Here is a 26,695-nt window from a genome sequence, read left to right on the forward strand (position 1 = left end):
GAGTAGGGCTGCTGGTCCTCCAGGCCCAGACACTGAGTTGAGCTAAAGTTCACATTATTGCCTGTCACCACGGTCAGAGGTCACAGGAGGGTTCATGCAGGGCTGCAGGGAGGGGGCTCTGGGGCCACCCTTATGATGTCTTCACAGTTGGTGGACATCTGTGGTAATTGGGGTCCAGGTTGGGCAGCATCCCTGAGGCTGCTCATTCAAGAGTCTGACTAGTTTGGTACACTGGAGTTGGGGGGCAGTGGCCGCCTCCATCCAGGGTCCTGCTGTACACGAGAGGTTGGCAGTGGAGTCCAGAGACTGGTGTCAGGGGTCTGTCCCTCACTGCCCAGCTGATGGGGCAGGCATGGGGATGTCAAGGGCCTGGCCCTGGGGCAGCTTTGCCAGGTGCTGGGGGCAGGTCCCAGGGCTCCTCTGCCTGCGTGTGGACCCTTAACTCTGGCCCCACGTGGTTTGAGCACGTCAGCATGCTGGTCATCATGCTCAACTGCGTGACCCTCGGCATGTTCCGGCCCTGTGAGGATGTTGAGTGCCGCTCGGAGCGCTGCAGCATCCTGGAGGTGGGTGTCCAGCGGGGCTGGCAGGGCAGGGCTGATCATGGGTGATGAGGGCTGGGGAGTGGAGGGGTGCAGACCTGCCTCTCAGGCCCGCCTCCTGCAGGCCTTTGACGACTTCATCTTCGCGTTCTTCGCGGTGGAGATGGTCATCAAGATGATCGCCCTGGGGCTATTCGGACAGAAGTGCTACCTGGGTGACACATGGAACAGGCTGGACTTCTTCATTGTCATGGCGGGGTATGGCCTGCCCTGCTGTGGACAAGCCCTAGACCTGGGAGTGACCCCTTGGTGCCCCAGGAAGAGGGCTGGGGAGGTGCCTTCAGGCAGAGCTGGATCTGAGAGATGGCTAGGGGTGGGGTGCTAGGGGCGGACACTTGTCCCAGGGCTCCCTGTGCCAGCACCAGGGGCGGCGGGACAGACTCTGAGTGCATGGGGTGGCCTATGAGTGGTGAGGAGCCCCCAGTGATGTCCCAAGATTGTGTTCCCTCTGCCTCAGGGCCCAGCATGGCTGAGTACACGGTATGGGGGTCAGGCCTCTGGCATGTGCTCATCTGCCCCGGGCCTCCTGGCCTCAGCTGGCAGAGTGTTTTGGAGAGAACCATGTGCCTGCTGACCTGGCTCTGACCTCAGAGCACATGCCCATAGCCTGAGCCTCCCTTTCCTCTGCTCCTACCCCAGCATGATGGAGTACTCTCTGGACGGACACAACGTGAGCCTCTCAGCCATCCGGACAGTGCGCGTGCTGCGGCCCCTCCGCGCCATCAACCGTGTGCCCAGTAAGTAATCCCTCACCCTGGGCACAGGACCTGGAGGCCACACTGCCTGTATGGCATCATACGGTGTTGGGGCAGGAGAGGCTGGCCTCCTGCCACTTGCCACGGGCACCTGAGGATTTGCTGCTGCTTTTGGGGGGAGGATGGAGCAACCCTGGACAACGTTAGGGTATGATGGAAAGTCAGGCTGTGTGGGGTCCTGGCTCCCCATGGGGCTGCTGAGTGACAGGGGCCACTCTGAACCTTAGTCTTCTCATCTGCACAGCATTTGGAGTCATTCCTGGGAGCTGTGCAGACTCTCGTGGCTTTCTTGTCTGGCCCATCACAGTGATTCTCAAGTCCAAGCGCAGCCAAAGTGTATATCTAGTACTACAGGGAAGCATGGAGAAGCTTCCAGGAAGTCATGTGGCTGCTTGTTGGAAAGTAGCCCATCCTGACCCTGGTCATCTGTCCACACAGAGGGTGTTTGGGATTTCCTGTGTCTTCATGGTGTTCAATGCTATGATTGAATTCAGCTGTTAATTTTCCTGGAGGGGTGGGGGTGGGGGAAGTGCCCACACAACTGTGAGGCATGTATATATACACACCTGTGTGCGGGTCTGCACGTACAGTGTAGGTGTGCACTGCCTTTCTGATGGCCTGGCCTGGGTCCTAGTGGCCCCCGAAGCCAGACCCAGGTGGTCAGAGTTGGTCCTGCAGCCCTCCTGAAAAGTTACATACTCCTGGGGTGGGGCACTCCCTCCTTCTGGGGCTGCCTTGGGACCCCTTGGCCTTCCTTCCACCCACTACCTGGCTCTATCCTCAGGGTTCAGATGTGTGACCCTGGGCAAGTTACTGTACCTCTCTGAGCCTCAGCTTCCCCAACTGTGACAGCAGGACACTAGTGGTACCCCTTAAGGATGGCTGTGAGGTGAGGTGTCACACGTGGTTCTCAGCTCTGTGCCTGGCACCACCGTGCACTCAGTCTGCTCACCTGGGCCCCCTTTCAGAGCATCATGTGACAGTACCACCTCTGTCACAGCACAGATCTTCCTTTTCAGGCCAAATGCCTCCAGTGGCCAGAATTGCTGCCCACAGTCTCCTCTGGGGACATGCCCCTGTCCCGTACAGGGTACGTCCCCCAGATAGGACCACATGTACCTCATGATGAGCCTCAAATGGTCATATTCATGGCTGTATCTCACTCTGACTGCCTGGGGTCCACTCTGAACCTTGGGCCATCTGTGGCTTCTAAGCCTGTTGCTGTCTGGCCAGGGCAGTGCTCACTGACTTTTGTCCCTGATCAATCTTCCTCCTGGTATTTCTGAAACTTCAGTGCCCCTCCCAGCTGTGATTCTCCTCTGAGACCCCAGGGGCCCATTTTGCCATCCGCCAGCCCCAGGTGGTCTCCATGAAGCCTTGGCACCTGCCCTGCAGTTTAGGGCTCTGTCTGCACCCTTAGCCTGGCCCTTGCTTGTTTCCAGAAATGAGTCTTATCCTTGCCGAGGTCTGGGAGGGGGCAGGCCCATGACCAAGCAAGGGGGAAGTGAGGCTCAGCTGGTCCACTCGGATTAATTTGCATCCACACAGCCCACTGCACCCAAGAATGAGAGCTTCAAAAGTGTCTCCTGCCCTAGGGGTGCACACCTCCCTCCAGTGCAGGGCTCTGCTCCACATGATTCTCACAGAGAATAGAATGAAATGCAGGTCCCTGAACCCTGTACCTGTTGCGGGACCCCCGGGCTCCTGAGTGTGGGAGGCAGCTGGAGCCTTAGCTGCTGGTGGTCCCTGAGGCTGCTGCTCCCATGATGGAGCCTGGGGCCCCGGAGCGTCTGGGCCAGTCACCCTAGGGGCCTGCCTGGATGCAGTATGGTCCTGGCCAGCATCTGCGAGGAGCAGGGACTGCCCTCCCTGACATCCTCCAGGCTGAGGCTTTGCTCCCCTCTGTGGGGTCTGACCCACAGGTGTCTGTTCCTTGGGGCCTGTTGGACATGGAGGGGCCAGGTGCAGATCTCCTGCAGAGGCACCGATACCCCTCTGTGAACGGCAGGGGGTGGGGAGGGGTGTGGCTTAGGGTTCCCAGGGGGAACTGGGAGTTTCAGGGATTCCCCAGGAGTGTTCTGCCATGCTGACCAGCTGCTCTGCCACCTGCAGGCATGCGGATCCTGGTCACGCTGCTGCTGGACACACTCCCCATGCTCGGGAACGTTCTCCTGCTCTGCTTCTTTGTCTTCTTCATCTTCGGCATCGTGGGAGTCCAGCTTTGGGCTGGCCTGCTGCGCAACCGCTGCTTTCTGGACAGCACCTTTGCCAGGTGCACAGGCCCCGCCCACCCAGCAGGCCACTCCCCTAACACATTCTCCCTGGCCTCCTGCCCCCAGCAATCTCATCCCCTCCAGCCCCACCCCAACAGGCTCCTCCTCTCCAGGCTCCTCCAGGCTGGGCTCCAGGGGCATGCTCTTCCTGGAGCTCCGCTAGCACTACTGAGCTTGGATCTTTTTTACCTTTTGTTTTTACGTCTGTTTCTGTGTTTGCTTTTCTGTGTTTTTCTATTTGTCTCTATATCTCCGTTTCCATCTCTATGTGTCTCTCTGTCTCTCCATCTTGGTGCCCCCAGGAACAGTAATCTCAGCTTCCTGCGGCCATACTACCAGCCGGAGGAGGGCGAGGAGAACCCTTTCATCTGCTCCTCCCGCCGGGACAACGGCATGCAGAAGTGCTCACACATCCCCAGCCGCCGTGAGCTGCGCGTGGAGTGCACGCTGGGCTGGGAGGCCTATGGGCAGCTGCAGGCCGAGGGCACAGGTGGCGCCGGCCATCACACCTGCATCAATTGGAACCAGTACTACAACGTGTGCCGCTCTGGTGACTCCAACCCACACAATGGGGCCATCAGCTTTGACAACATCGGCTACGCCTGGATTGCCATCTTCCAGGTGGGCTCCGGGTCCCCCCCAACGCCGGGCGCCCAGCCTGCGGGGCCTGGGGGCTGGTGCCAGGCAGGGCTTTCTTGCCCCGCTGCCCTCCCAGGGCCGTCCGTGTGTCCAGCCGCCTGCCCCCCCAGGTGATCACGCTGGAGGGCTGGGTGGACATCATGTACTACGTCATGGATGCCCACTCCTTTTACAACTTCATCTACTTCATCCTGCTCATCATCGTAAGTGCGGGCAGCTGGGTGGGATGTGCTCGGTGAAGGGTGTGAGCGGGTGGAGGCGCCCCACCTTGTGACAGGCTGTCTCAGATCCCCAAGCTCCTGTTAGTGGATGTCCTCCTGCCCCTGGGGTCCAATGTGATCTGCTCGTGCCCCCGGTGCTGCTCCGTCCTGGTCTCTGTTGGCCCTCCTGGGTTCCTGCGCCTGGCTGAGGTATAGGGCTGGGCAGGGGCAGCAGAGGCCCAGGGTTGTCTTGTCCAGGGCAAGTGGGATGGGGGCCCTTGGTGGAGCACAGAGCTTCTGTCCAGCCCCAAAGGGAGGAAATGGGCAGGCCTGGGAGGACAGAAGCCTGTTGAGGGGGAGGGGAGAGAGGCCTCACATGGCCCCTTGGCCTCTGCTATGGCCAGGTCCTATCAGGAGGCTGCAGGAGAGTCAGGACCACCTCTTGGTGTCCTACCCCTCCAGTGTACACGGGTGCCCAGGTACATTCCTCTGCAGTGTAAGTGTTTCTCTCAGGCACAGACATCCACAGTGCATGTGGCCTCCAGGTGTGGCCCTCACTTGGTTCTCTCAGTGGCCCTGCAGTGTATGGGGCTGGGTCTACAAGGACCAGCAGTGAATTGAACCAGGCAGCCGCCCCTCCTTATCTCAGACCATAAGCACAAGCAGAGGAGAGTGTCACTGAGGACAGTGAAGCCATTGGGATTGGAGAAGGCTTGACCTGGGTGGGAAGGTCTGGCTGGTGACAGATCTGAAGAAGGGGACAAACCACCCAGATTTTGCAAGGAGGGTCTCCCCTTGTGTCCTGCAGTTGTCTACAAATAGGCAAGAGACACCACCTCACACCACCCATCCCCAGTGTTGGGGCCCAGCCTCAAATCAGCAGGGACGCCCCCCATCACAGGGTGCCCCCACCAGCCACACTTGGCTGTGTCCCTGGCCCCGAGAATGAGCAGTGCACGGTAGGTCTCAGTATGTCCCCCATCAGGGACTTCAGCTCTGTTGTGTGGAAATCATAGCTGCTGGCCTGGCCTCCTGCCCCGCCCAATACTGATACCCAAGGCGGTGGGTCTCCGTGTCCCCCTTCTTCAGCTCTTTGGGGCACACGCCGGGTGAGTGAGCTGTGGGCGGGTTGCCTGGAGGCTCACTGCCACCCGCCTGCCGCAGGTGGGTTCCTTCTTCATGATCAACCTGTGCCTGGTGGTGATCGCCACACAATTCTCAGAGACGAAGCAACGAGAGAACCAGCTGATGCGGGAGCAGCGGGCCCGCTACCTGTCCAATGACAGCACACTCGCCAGCTTCTCAGAGCCGGGCAGCTGCTACGAGGAGCTTCTCCGGTACGTGGGCCACATCTACCGCAAGGTGAAGCGCCGAGGCCTGCGCCTCTACGCCCGCTGGCAGAGTCGCTGGTGCAAGAAGGTCGACCCCAGCAGTGCGCTGCATGGCCAGGGTCCCGGGCGCCGGGCGCGGCGGGCGGGTGGGCGCACCACCTCCATCCACCACCTGGTCTACCATCACCACCACCACCACCACCACCACTACCACTTCAGCCATGGCAGCCCGCGCCGGCCGGGCCCCGAGGAGGGCGCCGGGGACACCAGGCTGGTGCGGGCTGGAGTGCCGCCCTCACCTGGGCGTGGGCCCCCTGACGCTGAGTCAGTGCACAGCGTGTACCATGCAGACTGTCATGTGGAAGGGCCACAGGAGAGGGCCAGGGTGGCACATGCCGCAGCCACCACTACTGCCGGCCTCAAGCTGGCCACTGGGCTGGGCGCCATGAACTACCCCACCATCCTACCTTCAGCTGCAGGCGGCAGCAAGGGGAAGCGGTCCAGCGGGCCGCTGGGAGCTGGGGGGCACAGCCCCCTGAGCCTGAGCAGCCCTGATCCCTGCGAGAAGCTCCAGCACCTGGTTGGGGAGCATGGTAAGGACCCCGCCCTGTGGAGAGCAATGGGAGTGGGGGCGGGGCTCCGGGGACATCCTCGCTTGTGTGGGTACCATCCTGAGCCCAGCTTTCCCCTCTCGAGCCCTGGATGAAGGGAAGAAGAGAGTGGGGAGGGTCTGGGTACTTCTGAAGGCAACTGTTTCTGTCCAGCCCATAGCCCTTAAGAGCTGACAGCTCGGTGGGGCAGGAGCATTTGCCACATAGAAATAGGAATTCCGAGGCTGGCAAAGGAAAGCCACCCAACCCCCCAGGACTGTGTCCCAGTGCCCCTGCCGAGAGGGGCCCTCTGCCCATGTCCACAGCCTGGTTGCTTCTCTGGGGGAGTGGCTGGCCCCCTTTATAGGTGGCGAGACAGGCTGGGGTGGTAGGGAGGAGAAGCCAAGGTCACAGAGCCCCCAAGGGTCGAGGAGAGTGTTGCTGGGGTGCCCCCCAGTACACTTGGTCCTCCCAGCTGGGTCAGGCAGGACAGCACAACCCCCAGGTGTCTGGGCCCCGCAAAGACCGAGGCCCTCCCAGGTGATGTGTGCAGGTGTATAGGGGTATGTGTGCCTGGACCGCTGTGTACATCCTACGTGCTGTGCCTGAGGTGTGCAAGCAAGTGTGTCACAGTGTGTGTGTGCTGAGGCAGCTTGGCCTCACAGGGCCCCTGACTGTGGCAAGTCCAAGCCGCCACTGTGCAGAGTCACCCAGGCCCCAGAGACTTGGCACTGGGAGGTAGTAACTGAGTGATGATGGCTCAAGTGCATCCTGTGCTGGAATGTTCACGTTCCCTTCACCTGTTTAACATGGCTGCTAGAAAGTGGCTTGTGTTACTCTTCTGTGAATGGCGTGGCCCCCGGTGGATAAGCTTCTCTGCCTATTTGTGTGCCTGCCCCGGAGTGTGAACAGAGAGCCCCCGTGCAGGTTGTGCGTGTGCCCAGGTGTGCATGTGGACACCCCACGTCAGTCTCCACATGTGTGTGGACCCCAGGCGCCTGGTGTAACAGCTGAGCAGCCTGAGCCTGCCCTTGTCCTTCTCCCCACAGGACTGGGCCAGGCCCCCAGCCGCCTGTCGGGCCTGAGCGTGCCCTGTCCCCTGCCCAGCCCCCAGGCGGGCACACTGACCTGTGAGCTGAGCAACTGCCCATACTGCACCAGCGCCCTGGAGGACCCGGAGCTGGAATTCAGTGACTCAGACAGCGGAGACTCAGACAGCAACGGGGTCTACGAGTTCACACAGGATGTGCGGCATGGGGACCGCCGCGACCCCATGCAGCCATCCCCAGCGGTGGATGCGCCAGGCCCAGGTGGGGCACGGCGGCGGGCGCAGCGGTGGGCAGCAGCGGGTGAGCCGGGTGGGTTGGGCCGTGTCTGGACCTCCTTCAGTGGCAAGCTGCGCAGGATCGTGGACAGCAAGTACTTCAACCGTGGCATCATGGTGGCCATCCTCACCAATACGCTGAGCATGGGCGTCGAGTACCACGAGCAGGTGGGTGGGCTGCATGGATGGCCCTTGGAGTGACCCCCCAGGAGCACATATCTCGTGTCTTGGGAATGCAGCTTCTTACAGGGCCCCACAGAGGGGTTTGTGGGGATAGGGGAACAGGGATGGCCTGGGAGTTGGATGTTGGCTGTTGTGGGAATTTTTATTGGTCACTCAGCAAACACTAACACTTATCCTTGGCCCAGTCTCTGATGAGTGGTGACCAGAGAAACCATGGCTCCCAGCCGGGGGTCCTCCCATCTTGGGTAGATGGTTGAGATCACAGACCCAGGGGCAGCAGGGGGCCTAAGTGCTCATTGGGCCATTCAGTGCTCTTCTCAGGATGGGATCTCCACAGCCCAGCTCTTGCAGGGAGAGGTCCCCCCCTTACATGAGCCAGACCTACCGGCTGTACCCCCTGGGGTGCCCCCAGGTGGCTACAAGAGGCCACTGGTGTAGAGCGGTCTTCAGAGGAGGAATTGTGGGGTTGATGCCTGGCCCCCCAGTTGCCTGATGCCTAGACCCTACCCTGCACACTGGTCCACTCCAGCTTCAGCCCAGCACTGGGGCCTTGGCAGAGATGAGCAGCAGCCGGGTCAGGCAGGGAGAGGGAGCCCTCTCTGGGGAGAGAGGCCAGTTCACTTTTATCGCCTAAATTGACTTCCTCATCTTCCGCCCTCTGGGCTTTTCAAGTCACTTCAGCTGTGTTCTTTCATCCTGGAGCAATTTAGGGACAAACCCAAGCAGTGTTAGCCACCAGCAGGCCCCGGCAGAGAGCTTCTCTTTGTGAGGGTGAGATCCAAGGCAGAGACAGCAACAGGCCACGAAGGACTCCTTGGCAAGGAAAAGCCTCTGCGCATGTATGCGTGCGCGCGCACACACACGTACACACCCTTGAACGTGCACACATATACCTGATTGCATACATGTGCATACAGGAGCACAAACACAGGTGCACACATGTATGCACACAAAGCTTATCTGTGCAGATGTGGATTCATGTGCACATGCATACATAGGTGGCTGTGCATACACACAGCACATACAGCTGCATGCACTGGTGCAGGCGGAAACTCACATGTGCACCCAAGCAGGCCACAGACTGGCACATAGGTGCACATACATGCAAGCATTTATGCTGGTGCTGGTGTGCACATGTATACACATGTGCAGGTGCACGCACACACAGGCCAGCACATCCCCAGTAAGAGGTCTCTAGGCCTTCTGCCAACAAGGAGGGGTGTGCAAGGCCACTAGGGGTCAGGGCAGCTGTTCAGAGGCAGCAGCCATGTTGTCCACACCCTGTGCACCCCCACACCCACCCTGGATCCTTGGCGCAGATGCTCCAGGCCCTGTTCCTGTGCCCTGCGCTTGGGAAGTCTGGGAAGTCTCCAGAACCCTGGTTCTCAGACATGGTGGGGAGGTCGGGCAGGGCTGGGGGGAGTCAGGGACAGTCAGGAGATAGAGGCAGGCCTGGGTCCAGCTGGAGGGAGTACCCTGCGGTCCTGCTTTCCTCCTCCAGATGGCAGCCAAGTGGGCTCCTTCTGAGATGCTGCCACTGCCCCTTGGCCCCTCCATGTAGCCTTCCCTGCTCCTAGACCACGCGGGCAGTATCCCTCCGCTCTCAGGGAGTAGTGGGAACCATGGGCAGGCACTGACAGCCCCTCTGCCGCCCCCAGCCTGACGAGCTGACCAACGCCTTGGAGATCAGCAACATTGTGTTCACAAGCATGTTTGCCCTGGAGATGCTGCTAAAGCTGCTGGCCTGCGGCCCAGTGGGCTACATCCGGAACCCCTACAACATCTTCGATGGCATTATTGTCGTTATCAGGTGGGTCCCCACCTCCTGCTCAGCCCACAGGGGCCTGAGAGGCTCCAGCCTCAGGCAACAGCCTCAGCCAGTGGATGAGGCCCTGCCAGGAGCATTTCATGACAAGCAAAAGGGGAATGTCTTGAGCAGGGCCCCCTGCCCCTCCCCACGGGCACTGTCGGGTACACACAGGTAGGTCAGCGCATCTCAGATGGATGTTTCTAGGATCTGGTGGAGCTGTTCCCTGCAGGAACAGAGTGGGCGCTCGGCAGGCTTTCATCTGGAGTCTGGACTCCACTGAGGGCTCAGCCCCTGCGAGGAAGGCCAGCTTGCCCCCAGGGCATCTGCTGGAGCAAAATCAACACAGAAAGAACAGGATAATCTTGGGGAATCCCTCCTCCAGGAAGAAGCAGGGCCCTTAGGAGTCAAGGGATTCCCCCACCCTAATAAGAACAGACAAGCCAGGCATAGCTTAAAAGACACAGGATTGGGAAAGGCCCTTAATTGAGAAGCTACTGACTAGGCCAGCACCAAGGTTCTGGCAGCTGCTGGGGGTCGGGCAACCACCAGGGATGGCAGCTGATTGGGGGCTTCAGAGATGTTGCCTCCATCCCTCAGCCCAACCTGCTTCCCGCATGGAGTTGAGCAAAGGCCACAGTGGCTACTGGGCTCTGTTCCCGTTGCTGGGAAGAGGGCATCCCAGGGTCAGGGTGCGCACAGGGACACGTGGCCAGAGAAAGGCCCATCTGATCGTTGGCTCACCTGCAGCGTCTGGGAGATCATCGGGCAAGCGGATGGTGGGCTGTCGGTGCTGCGGACCTTCCGGCTGCTGCGGGTGCTGAAGCTGGTACGCTTCATGCCCGCGCTGCGGCGCCAGCTGGTGGTGCTCATGAAGACCATGGACAACGTGGCCACCTTCTGCATGCTGCTCATGCTCTTTATCTTCATCTTCAGGTGGGTGCCCGCTGAGGGGTCATCCCACCCCGAGCCTGGCTGTGAGGGCAAGGCCTGGGGCTCAGCACACGTGCCTGCCCCAGAGAGAAGGCCTCTCCCACCACACCAGCCCTGTGCTTCTGGCATCAGACCCGGGAGCCTCCAAGTGGCAGCAGAAACTCAGTTGCTAGTTCCTTCTAACAGCACTGATGCTGGGCTCTGCTCTCGTGGGCTCACAGCTGGGGTGGGGGGGGAATGGGTCAGGCTCCTAGCTGGATGGATTGGGGACTTCGCCTAAAGAAAAGGCAAGAATGATGGGATGCAGAGGAATGGCAGGGCAGCTGGGCTGGAGTTCCTTGATTTTAATTGATGTTTCCTGAGCCCCTGCCGCGGGCCATCCTGGACTGGGGCTCAGGCCTCGGGGAAGTGGCTGGGGCAGAGACAGTCCCGGTCCTGGCCACTGCCAGAAGCCAGAGTGGCCTCTGGTTGTTTCTCCTGCCCCTAGCCTTGGTCTTCCCACCCGTACAATGGAAATAGCTAGGCCGCGGGCACTGGGAGGGCCCCGTGAACCAGAAAGCTAGGGGCCTGGTGGGGGAGGTGTAGAGGAGCAGCTGCTGGGTGTGGAGGTGACCAGGCAGAGCACTCTCCATCCCACCTCCTGCACCCCACCCCCACCGCCACTGCATCCCTGCCTCCCGTCCTCAGCATCCTCGGTATGCACCTATTTGGCTGCAAATTCAGCCTGAAGACGGACACCGGAGACACGGTCCCTGACAGGAAGAACTTTGATTCCTTGCTGTGGGCCATCGTCACCGTGTTCCAGGTAAAACCTGGTAGGACCATCCCCTGATGTAAACGGTTCCTGGAGGGCCACAGCCCTGCTCAGGGCAACCCCAGAGCTGGCCGAGGCCCCTTTGAGGCCAGCACAGGTGAAGAGCTGGGAATGGTGGCAGGGATACTGACTGGGCCCCAGGGAGGTGGACTTGGTCTCGCTTGTCCAGCGCTCTCTCTGGTCCTGAGGGCCTGTCAGCATTTCCACAGCCATGCCCACCGTCCTGGTGCCCCATTGGCCCCCATGTTGGGCCTGAGCTGCTTGGCTGCCCCTCCTCCCCCAGATCCTCACCCAGGAGGACTGGAACGTGGTTCTCTACAACGGCATGGCCTCCACCTCCTCCTGGGCCGCCCTCTACTTCGTGGCTCTCATGACCTTTGGCAACTACGTGCTCTTCAACCTGCTGGTGGCCATCCTGGTGGAGGGTTTCCAGGCCGAGGTGAGGGACATGAGGTGAGGGAGGCTTCCAGGGGGAGGCAGTGGGAGCCAGGCATGTTGTGCAGGAGTCCTGCCCAGACCGACGTGAAGAGGCCTCGGTCCTCTACCTGTTGGGCCCTTCCATCCGCACCCGCCCCCAGCCTCCAAGGGAAGCCTCACATGTACCATCTGCTCCATGGGCACAGGGTGACGCCAACAGGTCTGACACAGATGAAGACAAGACATCTACCCACGTGGAGGAGGATCTGGACAAGTTCAGAGGCCTCAGGGCCACAGGTGTGCCTGCGGCTGAGGGCGGGGCAGGGCTGGAGGGGATGCTGCCCACCTGGTGCAGGTGCAGCTGGAGTCCTGCGGGTGAGTCCTGGGTGGGCAAACTCTCCTTCCTGGGAGCTCTGCAGCCTTGAGTGACCTCCTCCCCTCCAGAGATGAAGATGTACTCACTGGCGGTGACCCCCAACGGGCACCTGGAGGGCCGGGGCAGCCTGCCCCCTCCTGTCATCATGCGCACAGCAGCCACACCCATGCCCACCCCTAAGAGCTCCCCACACCTGGATGCAGCCCACAGCCTCCTGGACTCTCGGCGTGGCAGCAGCAGTTCCGTGGACCCCCAGCTAGGGGACCAGAAGTCTCTGGTAGGGATCCTCCCCTCCTCGGCCTCTGGGCACTTTCAGGCTCCACCTGCTTAGTTCCCCAGGGCCTTCCCCAGAGATGATTGAGGGTCCCACATGCCCCACAGTCATACCCTATGAATCTCTGGCCCCGAGTGCCTTGTTTTCTGTAAATGGAGCCAGAAGCTGCTGTTCTAAGGAGTAAGAACGGGCAAGTAGAACGTCGGGCTGGAAGTTTATCTTCCAAATTGTAATCAAAGATAAAAGCTGTCAGGGTACAGAGCGTACATAAGAAGGAAAAATAGAGAACGGATGGCAAAAAGGTATAAAAACTGAATATACACAACAGTTTTTGGAAGCTGGGTGGAGGGTTCCATGCGTCACGATCCACAGCGCCCTGTGGAGCTGGAGCCCCTGAAGTCTTTCCAGATAAACCCGGGAAACACCGCCCCCAGCAGACACAGCCGAAACCAGCTTCTCTGAAGAGCCCCAGAGGGGTGGGCTGAGCAGGATGAGCTAATGAGGGGGGAGAGGATATGAGCCCGGAGGAAGTCTGGGCAGACTATCAAGACCGATTGATCGTGTGTATCAGTAAGGGAAAAGCTTCACGGCTGAGCCTTGGATGGGCAGAGTGATTTAGCGACAAGATGCATCACAGCCAAGCTGCTAGGAGCCCAAGGGCAGTGGATGGGCTGTGGAGTGGGGATTCCAGCTCAGCTCCTGCTAGACCCAGGAGGTAAAAATGACGGAGGGCAGTGGGGATGGGTGCAGCACGGGTGAAATCCCTGCGTCACAGTCCAGTTTACTTCTTGAGGTCATGGGCCAGCTTCTCTTTGCAAGTCTAGAGTCTGCCAATGAGAAGCTGATTTTGGGCCCCACTTGAGAGATCATGGTCAGCATCTCAGTGGCATCTGAGGATGCCTGGTCCGTAGCTGGTCCCGGACCCTTTGATGACCCTTGCCCACCCTCTGGTCCGCGAGCAGCCCCGTGGGGCCCGCTTAGTGTTCTGACACTGGCTGGCTTTGTCTCTAGTTCATTGTCGACCCCACTGTGTGCTGCAGGAGTCTCACTGAAGATGCAGTGCTGCCAGCATCTCCTGAGCAGGGCTGTCTGCTCCTGAAAGATGATCTATGTACAGATGTCACCTACAGGTGTTAATGGTGGCACCACTGGATAGGAAAGGCCCCTTTGCTGGGTACCCCTGAGGCTGGATGTTTGGGGTACTTGGGGGACCTGGCCTGCTCACTCTTGCTCCCTCCCCATAGTCCAGCCTGCGCAGCTCGCCCTGCACCCACTGGGGCCCCAACAGCGCCTGGAGCAGCCGGCGCTCGAGCTGGAACAGCCTGGGCCGTGCGCCCAGCCTCAAGCGCCGGAGCCAGCGTGGGGAGCGTGAGTCTCTGCTATCCGGAGAGGGCAAGGGCAGCGGCAGCACAGACGAGGAGGCTGAGGACGGCAGGCCTGGGGCAGGGGCCTCACCAGGCATATGTGCCACGCCACTGCGGCATGCCGAGTCCCTGGACCACCGCAGCACACTGGACCTACAGCCCCCACGGCCGGCCACCCTGCTGCCCACTAAGTTTCATGACTGCAATGGGCAGGTGCTAGCCCTGCCCAGCGAGTTCTTCCTGCGCATCGACAGCCACAAGGAGGACCTGGCTGAGTTTGATGATGACGTGGAGGATGTGAGTTGGGGGGTACTGCGTCACAGTCCAGTTGTGGGGAGTTGGTTTGGCTTCCCTCTGGCCATGGGCTGGTTCCCCAAGGTGTGACTTGGGGTGTGGTGCTCACGGGGGGCCTTCAGGAGGGAGAGGGAAGCAGAACAAACTGGACAGGACCTGATCCAGCTGATGGAGCCTCAGCTGATCCCCCAGGAGCTCTGGAGTGGGATTTATCCCTGTGTCAGCCCCAACTCCAGCTGAGGGCTCGATCTGAGAGGGGCACTCACCTAGCCTCCACGGACTCCCAGCATAGGTCCCTCACCCAGTTCCTGGGTGGGTGGACAGGGCTGGGCCTGAGGGCAGGAGAGGCTGGGGGCTGACCAGGCTGGGAGGGGCCCTGAGGACCCAACCCCTGCCTCCCCAGAGCTGCTGCTCCCGGCTGCAGAAAGTGCTGGAGCCCTACAAGCCCAAGTGCTGTCGGAGCCGAGAGCCCTGGGCCCTGTACCTCTTCTCCCCCCAGAACAGGTGAGGGGTGTGCCTGACAGGGGGCCCCTGTGTCCCCACCACGCGGTGAGCGCCTAGCATGCCTCCTCTGGAGTCACAGGGACTGGGAAGCCAGGGCTTGGCCAGGGCTTTCCTAACCCCCTACCCTTGGCCCCCAGGTTCCGCATCTCATGCCAGAAGATCATCGCTCACAAGATGTTTGATCATGTTGTCCTCGTCTTCATCTTCCTTAACTGCATCACGATCGCCCTGGAAAGGCCAGACATCGACCCTGGCAGCACCGTGAGGCGCCCTTCTTGTCCGGGAGGGGTGGGGTCTCGCAGCCATGGCAGGCCCCTCCCACAGTCCTGTCTCCTGCAGGAGCGCGTCTTCCTCAGCGTCTCCAACTACATTTTCACAGCAATCTTCGTGGCTGAGATGATGGTGAAGGTACAGCATGTCCAGGGGGGCCGGGAGTCTGTCCTTCTGGCCTTAAGGCCCAGCCCCAGGCCTCTGTTCAGCTCACCTGCCCACCTTCCACTGGGCCTGTCCTCTGCACCTGTCAGGTAGTGGCCCTGGGCCTGGTCTCTGGCGAGCACGCCTATCTGCAGAGCAGCTGGAACGTGCTGGATGGGCTGCTGGTCCTGGTGTCCCTGGTCGACATCGTCGTGGCCATGGCCTCGGCCGGTGGCGCCAAGATCCTGGGCATCCTGCGTGTGCTGCGCCTGCTGCGGACACTTCGGCCCCTGAGGTGGGTGGGGCTGGTGGTACGGAGCCAAGGCAGGGTGGGGTAGGGCTAGATGGGCATGGTGGGGCAGGATGGGGTGGGGCCAGGGAAGGGACATGGGGTGGGGTGGATCCAGATGGTGGGGTGGGGCTGGGTTGGGGGTGGGGGGTCCAGGGCAGGATGGGGTGGATCCAGGTGGTGGGGCAGGTGGAGTCCAGGGGAGATTGGGACTGGGGCCAGCTTGGGGTGGGGTCTTTGCAGCACTAGGCCCTGTCCTGGTGGCTGCTCCCTTGGGTGGGCCACACAGCTTATTCCCTCTGCCCCTCGCACAGGGTCATCAGCCGCGCTCCGGGCCTCAAGCTGGTGGTTGAGACTCTGATATCATCGCTCAGGCCCATTGGAAACATTGTCCTCATCTGCTGTGCCTTCTTCATCATCTTTGGCATCCTGGGGGTGCAGGTTCGTGGCCCTGCTTACCTGGGTGTCCCTCCACAGGATGGTGGTTGGTGGTCAGCAACAGCATAGCAGTCCCGGGAGGGCCAAGGCCCCAGCCGACAGGGAGAGAAACCCTAATCTCTGCCTGGCTGCTCCAGGTGCCCCAGGTGGGCGGATCTGGAAGGTGGGGTTGCAGTGCATGACCCTCGAGTGCCCAACCCTCGAGTGCCCTCCTTGCCTTGCTCAGCTCTTCAAAGGGAAGTTTTACTACTGCGATGGTGCCGACACCAGGAACATCTCCACTAAGGCAGAGTGCCGGGCAGCTCACTACCGCTGGGTGCGGCGCAAGTATAACTTTGACAACCTGGGCCAGGTACGTGGGGCTGGGGGCTGGGGAGGGGTCAGGGTGGGGGCAGGCTTGGTGGGAGTGGTCTCAGCTAGCTTCGCCCTCGTCTGAAAGGCAGGAGTGGCAGGACCTTGGTGTGTTGTGAGTGAGGCTGTGGTCGGGGGTGTGGTCCTTTGGGGGAGCCTGTGCCCACACGCCCAGCAGTCACCACCTTGCTCTGGCCTGGCAGGCGCTCATGTCCCTGTTCGTGCTCTCATCCAAGGATGGCTGGGTGAACATCATGTACGACGGGCTGGACGCCGTGGGCATAGACCAGCAGGTGCGGTGGGCAGTGGGTAGCCCTGGGCCTCCTAGTGGACTGTTCTTCCTGTATTCTCTGGTCATCTTAGGGAACTTCTGCCAAGAGGCCGCCTTTGGCCTCTGAGGACTTCCAGAGTTCCTCATCGTGGGCCAGAGCTCCCCTGCAGGCAAGGCTGTGCCTGGGAGGGGCGCCCCGGCCGGTTGGCACCCACGTACCACTCCTATGCTGCAGCCGGTGCCCAACCACAACCCTTGGATGCTGCTCTACTTCATCTCCTTCCTGCTCATCGTCAGCTTCTTTGTGCTCAACATGTTTGTGGGTGTCGTGGTGGAGAACTTCCACAAGTGCCGGCAGCACCAGGAGGCCGAGGAGGCGCGGCGGCGGGAAGAGAAGCGGCAGCGGCGCCTGGAGAGGAAACGCAGGAGTAAGGCACTCCCAGTTGCGGTGGTGGTGGCTGGTTGGTACCTGTGTGCCACCCCAGTCCTTTCCACCTGCCCCAGCTCCCTGTGCGCCTGTCCCTGAGGTCCCTGAGGGTGGCAGGGGACCAGAGGACCAACCTGCGGCAGCTCCGAGACCCAGCCGCTACTGGCCCGGGCCTCCCCGGCACTTGAGCCGTGCTATGCAGCCAGCACCCAGGCAGCAGCTCAGTGGCTGCACCCCGGGGCCCACCGTGTGGCCACACTCCCTTTGGCCCCCCAGCCCCAGCCTCACTGAATAGTTCTGCCTGCTTGCTCTTCTTGCCCTCAGAGGAAGGGCCCAGGCGGGGAGGGCAGCTGCAGCAAGAGGCAGAGGTCCCTTCCCAGGAGACACAGGTGATGAATGAGACCCCAGTTCTGAGTTCGATCACTGTAGGGCAGGCTCACCCCCATGAGTTCTCATGCCAAGGGGGGAGCAAGCAAAGCCATCCAAGACAGAGAGAAGGTCTTAGGAAAACTCCACCCAGCGTGGGAGCAAAGAGGGCTTTCTGCAGGAGGGGCTGCTAAGCATCCCCCGCCCCGCCCGCCCCTTGTGGAGTCTCCTGGCCCTGCCCACTGTGGCCAGCTCAGATCGTCTCCTTGTCTTTCCAGGCACTTTCCCCAACCCAGGTACCTGCCCCCGCCCTGCATGCCTTAGCCTCCCTGCTTCTGCCGGCCACTGCACGGGGCTGTGGACTGGCCTGACCTCCGTCCCTCTGCCACTGCCACAGGAAAAGGTGGACACCGCAGGCGGTGCCAAGCCCGCTGGGGTCCACCACAGGGTGGGCATGGGAAGCTAGGGTGGGCACCAGGTGCCAGCGGGAGGGAGGAAGAGTTGCCAGCCAGCCTGTCTGGTGTCCATGCTGCTGCCTCCTGGCTCATGTGTGTTCCCCTGCCCGGCTTGCATGCTTGACTGCTTCTCTGCCACACCTGGGACGCCTGCTGGCTCCTGGCTGCTCCATGTCCTCAGTGCTGGCCTGGCCCAACTGGCCACTGGCCTCTTTGGCTGCAAGAGCTGAGCCGAGCTCTCTAGTGACCGCATGCCAGACCGAGGAGCATGCAGACCGCAGGGAGGGATCAGTTCCCGTCGGGCCCTGGTCCTCGCCCATGGGGTTCTATGGCCGAGGTGGGTTCCCTGTGTAGTGGTGGCAGCTATTCCCTCATCCAGTGGGAGCTCAGCAGGCACCAATCTGCCCTAAAGGGTTATTGCACGTGGAGCATTTAGTGCAGACAGGCTTGCTGGGGGATGCATGACCCCCACTCCCAGGTCACAGCCATCAATCTCAGATGCATCATAGATTGGGCAGACCCCAGACAGCGGGCATTTGGCCTCTGGCCCCCGCAGAGGACAGGGAGTGGAAGGAACCTGGGCCTGGCAGCCAGAAGGCAGCGCGTGCCCAGCCTGGGAGAAGGGGTATGTGGTGGGCTGTGCTACCCAAGAAAACTCTCGTCTGCCCACCCTTCATCACTGAGGTGTCTCTGAACCCTGATGCCAGCCCAGGAGAGTGGACCACATGGGCCCCGGCTTGGGAGCTCCAATCAGGGCAAGGTCCGGGCAGGACCCAGGTGGGGTCTCGCTTCCAGGCCCACTCCTGGGGTCTGCCTTGGGGCTGGGACCCCTGCAGTGGAGGAGTTTGGTGGGTGACCTGCCCCTGAGGCCCATGTCTGAGCCCCGGCCCTCCCCCAGCACCCCCACACTCCAGCCTGCAGGAGGCAGCCCCCCCAAACCCCGCCCAGCCCTGCCCACCCCACTCATCTGCACCATCTCTCTGCAGAGGCCCAGCGCCGGCCCTACTATGCAGACTACTCACCCACACGCCGCTCCATCCACTCCCTGTGCACCAGCCACTACCTGGATCTCTTTATCACCTTCATCATCGGTGTCAACGTCATCACCATGTCCATGGAGCACTACAACCAGCCCAAGGTGGGGCTCGCTGCCTGCAGGCCAGTAGCCAGGGGATAACCCCCTGCAGGGCCACTGCCTGGAGAACCGGGGACCCCAGGTCTACAGCCATGCCTCAGCCATCTCCAGGGTTTATGGGGTCCACCGAGGTGTGGCTTGAACAAAGCGTCCTCATTCCTTTAAAATGGGTGGAAATTCCCAGAGCCACCTGCTCCAAGGGCCTCCCCAACACCAAGAGAAGTTGGATCCAAAATGTGGGCAGTGGGACTGTGCCCAAGTCCAGCTTCCCAGGCTGTGAATTCCACAGTCCAGGATAAGCTAGACTGAGAGAGGGGACTGGGCAGGAGACGTCCTCTGGTAGCATCTCCACCATTCCGTTAAAGACCCCATCCTCCCCAGGAGCAGAGAGCCTCTGACTCTTTATGTGAAGCTGACTCATGTGCTGGGCCGGCCCCTGCTCTGGCTGTGGGTGGGGCTGGTCTAGGCAGGGCCAGGAGTCTGTGCTCTGTGGGACAGGTTCTCCCCACCTGAGGGTTATCCTCAAAATGCTGCGAGGGTAAATGCAGGTGATCCTCCCTGTCCTGGCAAGACCTACATCCAGTAATGACTGGGTCTCAGAGAGACCTGTCTCGTGCAAGGGGAGGTTTCCAAGTCAGCAGAGAAGAGAGATGGGGCAGGGTGGTCAGGGCCCAGGTGCGGGGTGGGTGGGGCACCCAGTGCGATTGTTGGGGGAGAGGCAGGGTGGGGGTGGGGAGCAGGGAGGGGAGAGGCACCCCGAGCAGGGCGCCTCCAAAGCCTGACGCTCCGCCCGCAGTCTCTGGATGAGGCCCTCAAGTACTGTAATTACGTCTTCACCATCGTCTTCGTCTTCGAGGCTGTGCTGAAGCTGGTGGCCTTTGGGTTCCGGAGGTTCTTCAAGGACAGGTGTGTGGGGCAGGGGCGGGTGAGAGCCTCAGCCTGAGGCCCGAAGAGGTAATGGTGCCTTGTAGAGGTGCAGGCCACCCTGTGGTGACACCAGAACAATCCCAGGGGACAGGGAGGAGAATCCTCTTGCTCTGAAAGGCTGGGGGTGCCAAGGAGGAGGTGGTGGCTGACACTGAGCCTCGCCTGTCTCCCCGGCCCAGATGGAACCAGCTGGACCTGGCCATCGTCTTGCTGTCCATCATGGGTATCACCCTGGAGGAGATCGAGATGAACGCAGCACTGCCCATCAACCCCACAATCATCCGCATCATGCGTGTGCTTCGAATCGCCCGAGGTATGCTGCCCGCCCATCCTGCCGAGGTCCCCCTGGGCTGTCAAGAGGGCCCTGCTGATGGCCAGTTTGGCATGGGACCTTCAGCAGGGCTCTGCTGTCCACCCACCCACTGCGTCCTTCCTTGCCACACACCAATGGACCAGGTGCTGGTGATGGGGAGTGGTCTGGGTCTGGCCAGCCGTGGAAGGGTCAGACTGGCCTGGGACCCCACTGCTCCCCACTAATGCTTGGCTCCCGGCCCTAGTGCTGAAGCTGCTCAAGATGGCCACTGGCATGCGGGCCCTGCTGGACACGGTGGTTCAGGCGCTGCCCCAGGTAGGTCAGCAGCTCCAGGGCCTGACCCAGGTCTGGCTTCCCTGCTCTCAGGGTGAGCATCGCAGGTGCCCCCGAGAGGATGAGGCTGCAGGGAGGGCCTCACTTGCTGTCAATCCCATATAACTCATGCATGTGGTCCGCCAGTCTTGCGGTAACTGCCTCCTGCAGGGAGTAACTCAGCTGTGCTGTGAGAGGGGTGGGCCAACTGCCTTCTGGGCCTCAGTCCAGTTTCTCTGGGGAAGACTGATAACCAGTGCCCACCTCCCCGAGTGCAATTCAGGATGCAGTGGGATTCAGGCCAAGGGAGGAGCCTGTGGCTTAGGTGGGCTTGCCTGAGTTTGGAGGACCACAGCCAGGGCTCAAGTATTGGCCAAAGGTCTCTTTTCTCTAGAGCCAGTAGAGGCCCTGCATCTTATGCCCACAGCCACCACCCTGATCCTTTGTGGCCTCTTGACTTGAAAGAATCAGTCTTATCTCTGCAGTACCCAATCCTTCCCATCCACCTTACCAGCCATCCATCCATGTATCCATTATTCATGGATCTCTATCGACCAACCATCCATCCACCCAACCGCCCATGTGTTCATCCATCCAGACAGCTGTCTGTCCACTCATCCACCCATGCGTCCACCGCCCATCATCCAGCCATGCTAGCCAGCTCTCTGTCCACTAGTCCAGCTGTTCCTACCCAGCCAGCTGCCTCCCAGCCACCTACTCACCCCGACAGCTGCCTGTCCACCCAGCACCCCATCCACCAACCATCTACTCATCCATGTACCCAGCTGCTCCCCATGTCCTTTGCCTGCAGCCAATCCTCACTCATCCCCTCAGCAGCATTCCTCAGCCCTCAGTGCTTCTCTGTGACTGCCTGGTGTCTGTCAGATGGGAGGGGATCAAGGCGGGAAGCCTGGGCCTGGCCACACCCCAGTGTACTACCTCGGAAGGCTGGAGCAGATGCTGGAGAAAAGGGGGAGCAGTCACATCAGGGTCATGGGAGGTGTGTGAGGATGGGGCTCCCTGCCTGGAGTGCAACCTGAGCACTTGCAGGGATGGTGGGCGGTGAGTCCACAGGAGGGCCTGGGGCAGGGGTCAGGTGAGGCCTCGCTCAGTTTGCAGAGCTGCAGCCCTCCTCTCGCCATGGGGACCCCGCAGCTGGCGGCAGGCCCTGCACAGAGTCCACCAGAGTCCCAGGGAGGCCTTCCAGACCCTGAGGGGTGGAGGAGCTGGAGGCAGGGTGGTCCTGGGTGCAGGGTGAGCGGAGGAGCCAAGGAGGGGCAGAGGCCAGCAGAGGGGGCTTGGGCGCCAGGCAGGACAGGGAGCCCTGGGGGCCACAGGAGCTTCGGGGCCAAGGAGGAGGAGTTAAGAGCAGGCGTCAAGGCAGTCCCTGGGAACGTGACTCCCCGGCCAGCCGTACATGGTGAGAGGGGTGGGGAGGGGCCGAGGCCACCCTGACCTCGTTCTACTTCTCTCCTCGTGTAGGTAGGGAACCTCGGCCTGCTTTTCATGCTCCTGTTTTTTATCTATGCTGCCCTGGGAGTGGAGCTGTTCGGGAGGCTTGGTGAGTGCGCCTGCGCAGTGCCCGCCCCTGGCCCCACCCGCCCAATACGGGATTCGGAAGGTAGAGCTTCACGCATGTGCACACAGCCCACTCACAGCTCAGGGTGCTGCGGGAGGTGGACATGTAAGCAGCTCCTGCAGAAGCGTGGTGCCACACCCCTGACTCGCACACAGACACGCACACATGTTCCGACTGTGGCCAGGAGGACTGAGCCACGTGTCAGTGCACATGCACACACACGGGGTCCACCTGAACCCCACCTTGTTGACAGGGGACATGCTGCAGCAAGTCCTTCTTAATTATCACAAGGAGTTTCCTTAGACCCCCAGGCCTGAGGCTCTGGCCAGACTGGGTGGGACCCATGGGGACCTTTGGTGGCAGCTCACGCCTTGGGGGGCCCCCATTCTTTCCTGTCCTGGTGCCACTGAAGAGGCACAGTGACTTCCAAGAGCCATTAGTGGCCCTGTCTGTGAGGTGGTTGAGGTGGTCTGGCAGCTGGTTGTCCAGACCCTGTGACTGAGCACTCTTGGCCCCTGGCCCAGAATCTGGGGCACCTCATGCCCCAGGGTGGCCCCATCACTGTGCAGAGCCCGAGGGCATGCCAACCCAGAGGTGGACCTAGGGAGCTGGCAGTGCTGTCCTCTGGGGCTGAGCAGAGCCAGGCTCACACCAAGGGCTTGGCCAATGCACCCAGACACAGCATGCATTCCCCAAGGCAGACTCCAGGTCTAGGAGGAGCCACCTTACTTTGAAGGGCCGTGCCCCCTGGTCCTTACCTCCTGTAAATGCCTGCCTGCCAGGGCCCAAGAGCTAGGCCCCTGCCGCGTCCCAGAGGAGCATAACTTCTCCCTGGGGGAGGGGCAAGGGACCATGCATGCACCACACCAATGCGCGGGCTACCCGGGTCCCTCCCGGCAGAGTGCAGTGAGGACAACCCCTGCGAGGGCCTGAGCAGACACGCCACCTTCTCCAACTTCGGTATGGCCTTCCTCACGCTGTTCCGAGTGTCCACGGGGGACAACTGGAATGGGATCATGAAGGTAGCAGCCTGGACAGTGGGCCGGGAGGTTGGAGACGGCGGGGTGGCCCTGGCAGCGGAGAGGGGAGCCTGCCCGCCACCCTCCGTCCACAGGACACACTTAGGGAGTGCGCACGCGAGGACAAGCACTGCCTCAGCTATCTGCCAGCCATCTCACCCATCTACTTCGTCACCTTCGTGCTGGTTGCCCAGTTCGTGCTGGTCAACGTGGTGGTGGCTGTGCTCATGAAACACCTGGAGGAGAGCAACAAGGAGGCCCGTGAGGATGCCGAGCTGGACGCTGAGCTTGAGCTGGAGATGGCTCAGGGGCCCCCCGCCCGCCCCAGGCCTGGGGCTCCGCAGAGCCCGGGCACCGGGCCAGACGCTCCCAGTCTGCTGGTTGTGCGCAAAGTATCCGTGTCTCGGATGCTCTCGCTGCCCAACGACAGCTACATGTTCCGGCCTGTGGCGCCCGCCGCTGCCGCTCACCCCCAGCCACTGCAGGAGGTGGAGATGGAGACCTACCCAGGCACCTTGGGTACGGCCCCTCGCAGAGGCAGCCTGGTGGTGGGTGGGTAGGCGAGCAGGCAGGCAGGTCGGGGTCTTGGGCCTGTTGACAGCTTCGCATTACAGGCCCTCCCCCACCCCAGGTCCAGTCACCTCCACCAACTCGCCACCTGTGGAGTCCTGTGCCTCTCTCCAGGTCCCATCAGCCACAGCTTCCCCAGCCAGGGCCAGCAACACTCTCCGTGCTCTGCCCCCTCGGGGTGCAGCTTGCTCCCCCAGCCTCAGCCGGCTGCTCTGCAGACAGGTAGGAGGAGCCCCTGATCCTTAGCCGAGACCTGAGGGTCTGTGGGGATTCCTTCCCCATTTGAGGAATGAGTGATGGGGACACTAGAGAAGTGGATGCCATGTCCCTGGAGCCTGTGATGATGATACCTGGCCATGGGGACCTGCGTTCCCTCCTCAGGCAGCACCTTGGACCCCAGGAGCCACCAGCAGTGATTTCTCAGACCCCACCTGTACCCACAGACCACTGCCCTGTGGCTTCAGCCTCTTTCCTTTCCTCCCTCCTTGGGGTGCCAGGCTGGGCTCTTGGTGCACAGGGTGGGGTGGTCGCTGGGGCCCCAGGGGCCTATAGAAGGTTATGTCCATAGGAGCTCAGGCCCGAGCCCTCTGCTCTTCACAGCCCCTCCCCAGTTTGACCAGCATGGTGGCTGGATACTGCATGCAATCTGGGGGACAGTGTACCCACACCGGCAGCTCCCAGCCCCTAGTCTTGCGGGTCACAAGCCCACCCTGACCCAGAGGTGGGGAGGTATCTCTGTGCCCCAGCTGCTGCCTGTGCTCTGCCTGGTCTCACCCGACTTCGTATCCTTGCAGGAGGCCGTGCACACCGAGTCCCCGGAAGGGCAGGTTGACGCCCCCGGGGACAGCAGCCCTGGTTGGGGAGAGCCTGGCGGGAAGACTCCTGTGAGGCAGGCGTCGCTGGGGGCCTCCTTGCGGTCCCCGTCCCGTTCCCCAAGGCCCGCCAACGTCCGCACCCGCAAGCACACTTTTGGACAGCGTTGCATCTCCAGCCGGCAGCTGGCCCCAGGCGGGCAGGAGGGCGAGGCCCCAGACGCGGCCGACGAGGAGGTCAGCCACATCACCAGCTCTGCCCGCAGCCCCTCAGCCTCGCCTGCTGCCCGTGGGGTGGTGGGCGGTGAGCCAGCCCTGCACGGGCTCTACAGTGTTGGCACCCAGGGCTTCCTGGACCAGCCGGGCCGAGCCGACGAACAGAGGCGGCCCTCAGTGGAGCAAGGCTGCGTAGACGGCCGCCCAGAGACCGGTGAGGTGACGGCCCGGGCCCAGGAGGCTGAATTGGCTCTGGGGTCACGCAGGAAGAAGAAGATGAGCCCCCCCTGCATCTCCATAGACCCCCCCGCGGAGGATGAGGGCACGGCCCGGCCCCCTGCGGCAGAGGGCAGCAGCACCACCCTGCGGCGGAGAACCCCGTCCTGCGAGGCCGCACCCCACAGGGACCCCCTGGAGCCCATGGACAATGCAGGGGTGGACGCTGCTCCCAAAGGGGAGCGGTGGGGCCAGGCCCCCTGCCGTACAGAACACCTGACCATCCCAAACTTTTCCTTTGAGCCGCTGGACATGGGGGGCCCTAGCGGGGACCTGTTCTTCAACGGCGGCCATGGTGTTGCCGCAGAACCCCGAGTTTCATCCTCAGGTGCTACGGCACCTCCGGAACCTCAGCAGACCGAGCCACCCACTCCACCTGGTGACCCCCCAGGGGAGGGACAAGGGCTTCACCTCACAGTCCCCCAGAGTCCCCTGAAGAAAGGGTCCCCCCCAGCCACCAGCACCCTGGGTGACAGTGTAGATGAGCCCGTGTAGCTCGAGGTGCAGTACGCACTGGCCTTGGCGCTGGGGTTGGGGTGCACCCAGCAGGGTGGTGGCGCCAGGCTGGGCCATCCATGGACCCCAGGTCAGACCCCACCATGGGTAGAGGAGCCGGGTGAGTGTCAGCCCAGTGTGCGGGGAGGCAGACGCTGTTCCGGGTGTTGCGGAGCCTGGGGAGCCCGCGGACTGAAGCCTCCCTCCTGTCCATTCAGGTTTGGGATTTCCGAGTTTGGCGCCCTGCTCTGAGGCCAGGTTGCAGCCTGGTCATCAGTCCTGTAACGAGAGCTTTGTCCAAGGGACAAGGACCAGAAAATGACCAAAGGGGGAAAGGCAGAGGCCGCCCAGCAGAGCCCGATCCTCACATCCACTAATTTTTATAGGGAACACGCTCGGGGCCACTTGTGCCGTCTGGGTGGCGGCTCCGTCCCCGAGGCCACGTGGCCACGCTTCACGTCACTCACAGTCTGAGTTCTCATCTGTTTGTCTCCACCCCTCATCGCTCCCCTTTGTGCTCACTCCCCACTTCTGTCCCCCTCGGCATTTGGAGAATACCCCTGACTGGACTCTCGGAAACGGCCAGTCACCAGGGCTTTGGGGACTTTCCAGTGAGACCCCTGCTGCCCGTGGCGAGTTTCAGCTGACACCCCTTGTTTCATTTCATTTCTTTTATAAATTCAGGTTAAACGTTGCAATAATATGAAGCAGAATACTCCACTTCTCAAGTCAAGGGGACTTGGGATTGGGGGCAAAGCAAAGCAGAATAAATATTAACTTATTTAAGAAAAGCATTGGATTTCCACAGTCAGAATCCATTCCCTGCGTGGGAGGGTGGTGAGCCCATGGCCTGGGCAAGGGTAGAGTTGGGTGATGCCACCACCTACAGGGCTACGCGGTTCCACAGAATTCTCCTGTCTCCAGCAGTTCCCCTACTTGGGCAGATCTCAGATACAAAGGCCTCCTTCCGAGGGGAAAGTCGAGCTCACCTTGGCAGCTGGAACCACATAACCGCATGGTGTCATTCACACACTGGAGAAATGAAGTGTGCTGCAGTGTAGGCAGAAGTTTCTCCCAGCAGAGATGGTGCTGGGTGGGCAGAGGGGGGCCCCCACTTGGGGGGCCACCGGGGCTGGGGGGCCACCCTGCTCTCCACTGTCTCCCTGCCCTGACGCTAGACCCACCCTACGTCCTGCTGGCCTCTTGGCCCAGGGCTCTCATCTGCAGCCCCTCTGGTTAGATCCCCCACCCCTTACCCGGGAGAGCAGGAGAAGGGGGCCAGGTCAGGATAGCACTTGTGATCCTTTGAGCTGAACGGTGGCTGTGACCACGGTGGGGGACTGTGCCCAC

The 26,695-nt window shown here is 61.5% G+C and overlaps 1 protein-coding gene across 3 annotated transcripts; it reads left to right on the forward strand.

Moving 5' to 3' along the window:
• Positions 1-26,139, forward strand: CACNA1H (calcium voltage-gated channel subunit alpha1 H). 3 transcript variants are annotated; one of them, XM_064478291.1, is made up of 34 exons: positions 1-566; positions 667-800; positions 1,242-1,339; positions 3,470-3,629; positions 3,933-4,251; positions 4,380-4,472; positions 5,634-6,393; positions 7,440-7,882; positions 9,556-9,707; positions 10,455-10,640; positions 11,325-11,442; positions 11,735-11,890; positions 12,075-12,165; positions 12,313-12,521; positions 13,763-14,179; positions 14,580-14,680; positions 14,818-14,941; positions 15,020-15,088; positions 15,205-15,389; positions 15,698-15,824; positions 16,048-16,173; positions 16,376-16,465; positions 16,679-16,871; positions 17,515-17,532; positions 17,634-17,684; positions 18,678-18,829; positions 19,623-19,732; positions 19,933-20,066; positions 20,311-20,381; positions 21,861-21,939; positions 22,858-22,979; positions 23,072-23,495; positions 23,608-23,768; positions 24,341-26,139. In XM_064478291.1, the coding sequence occupies exons 1-34, from the start codon at positions 342-344 to the stop codon at positions 25,343-25,345; spliced, it is 6,903 nt and encodes a 2,300-aa protein (XP_064334361.1). In that variant the 5' UTR covers positions 1-341; the 3' UTR covers positions 25,346-26,139. The 3 variants fall into 3 exon arrangements, with proteins under 3 accessions (XP_064334361.1, XP_064334362.1, XP_064334363.1); XM_064478292.1 differs by lacking the exon at positions 17,634-17,684; XM_064478293.1 differs by lacking the exons at positions 17,515-17,532; positions 17,634-17,684.
• Positions 26,140-26,695: the final 556 nt, after the last annotated feature.

The sequence above is a fragment of the Camelus dromedarius genome, chromosome 24, assembly GCF_036321535.1.
Source record: "Camelus dromedarius isolate mCamDro1 chromosome 24, mCamDro1.pat, whole genome shotgun sequence".
In the NCBI taxonomy this organism is placed as follows: Eukaryota; Metazoa; Chordata; class Mammalia; order Artiodactyla; family Camelidae; genus Camelus; species Camelus dromedarius.

Excerpts from the sequence above, each read along its gene's own strand:
- CACNA1H (XM_064478291.1), top strand. The coding sequence starts at position 342 with ATGGGGCAGGCATGGGGATGTCAAGGGCCTGGCCCTGGGGCAGCTTTG. Across the intron at positions 12,166-12,312 it reads CAGAGGCCTCAGGGCCACAG|AGATGAAGATGTACTCACTG; the intron begins GTGTGCCTGCGG and ends CCTCCCCTCCAG. Across the intron at positions 14,681-14,817 it reads CTCTTCTCCCCCCAGAACAG|GTTCCGCATCTCATGCCAGA; the intron begins GTGAGGGGTGTG and ends CTTGGCCCCCAG.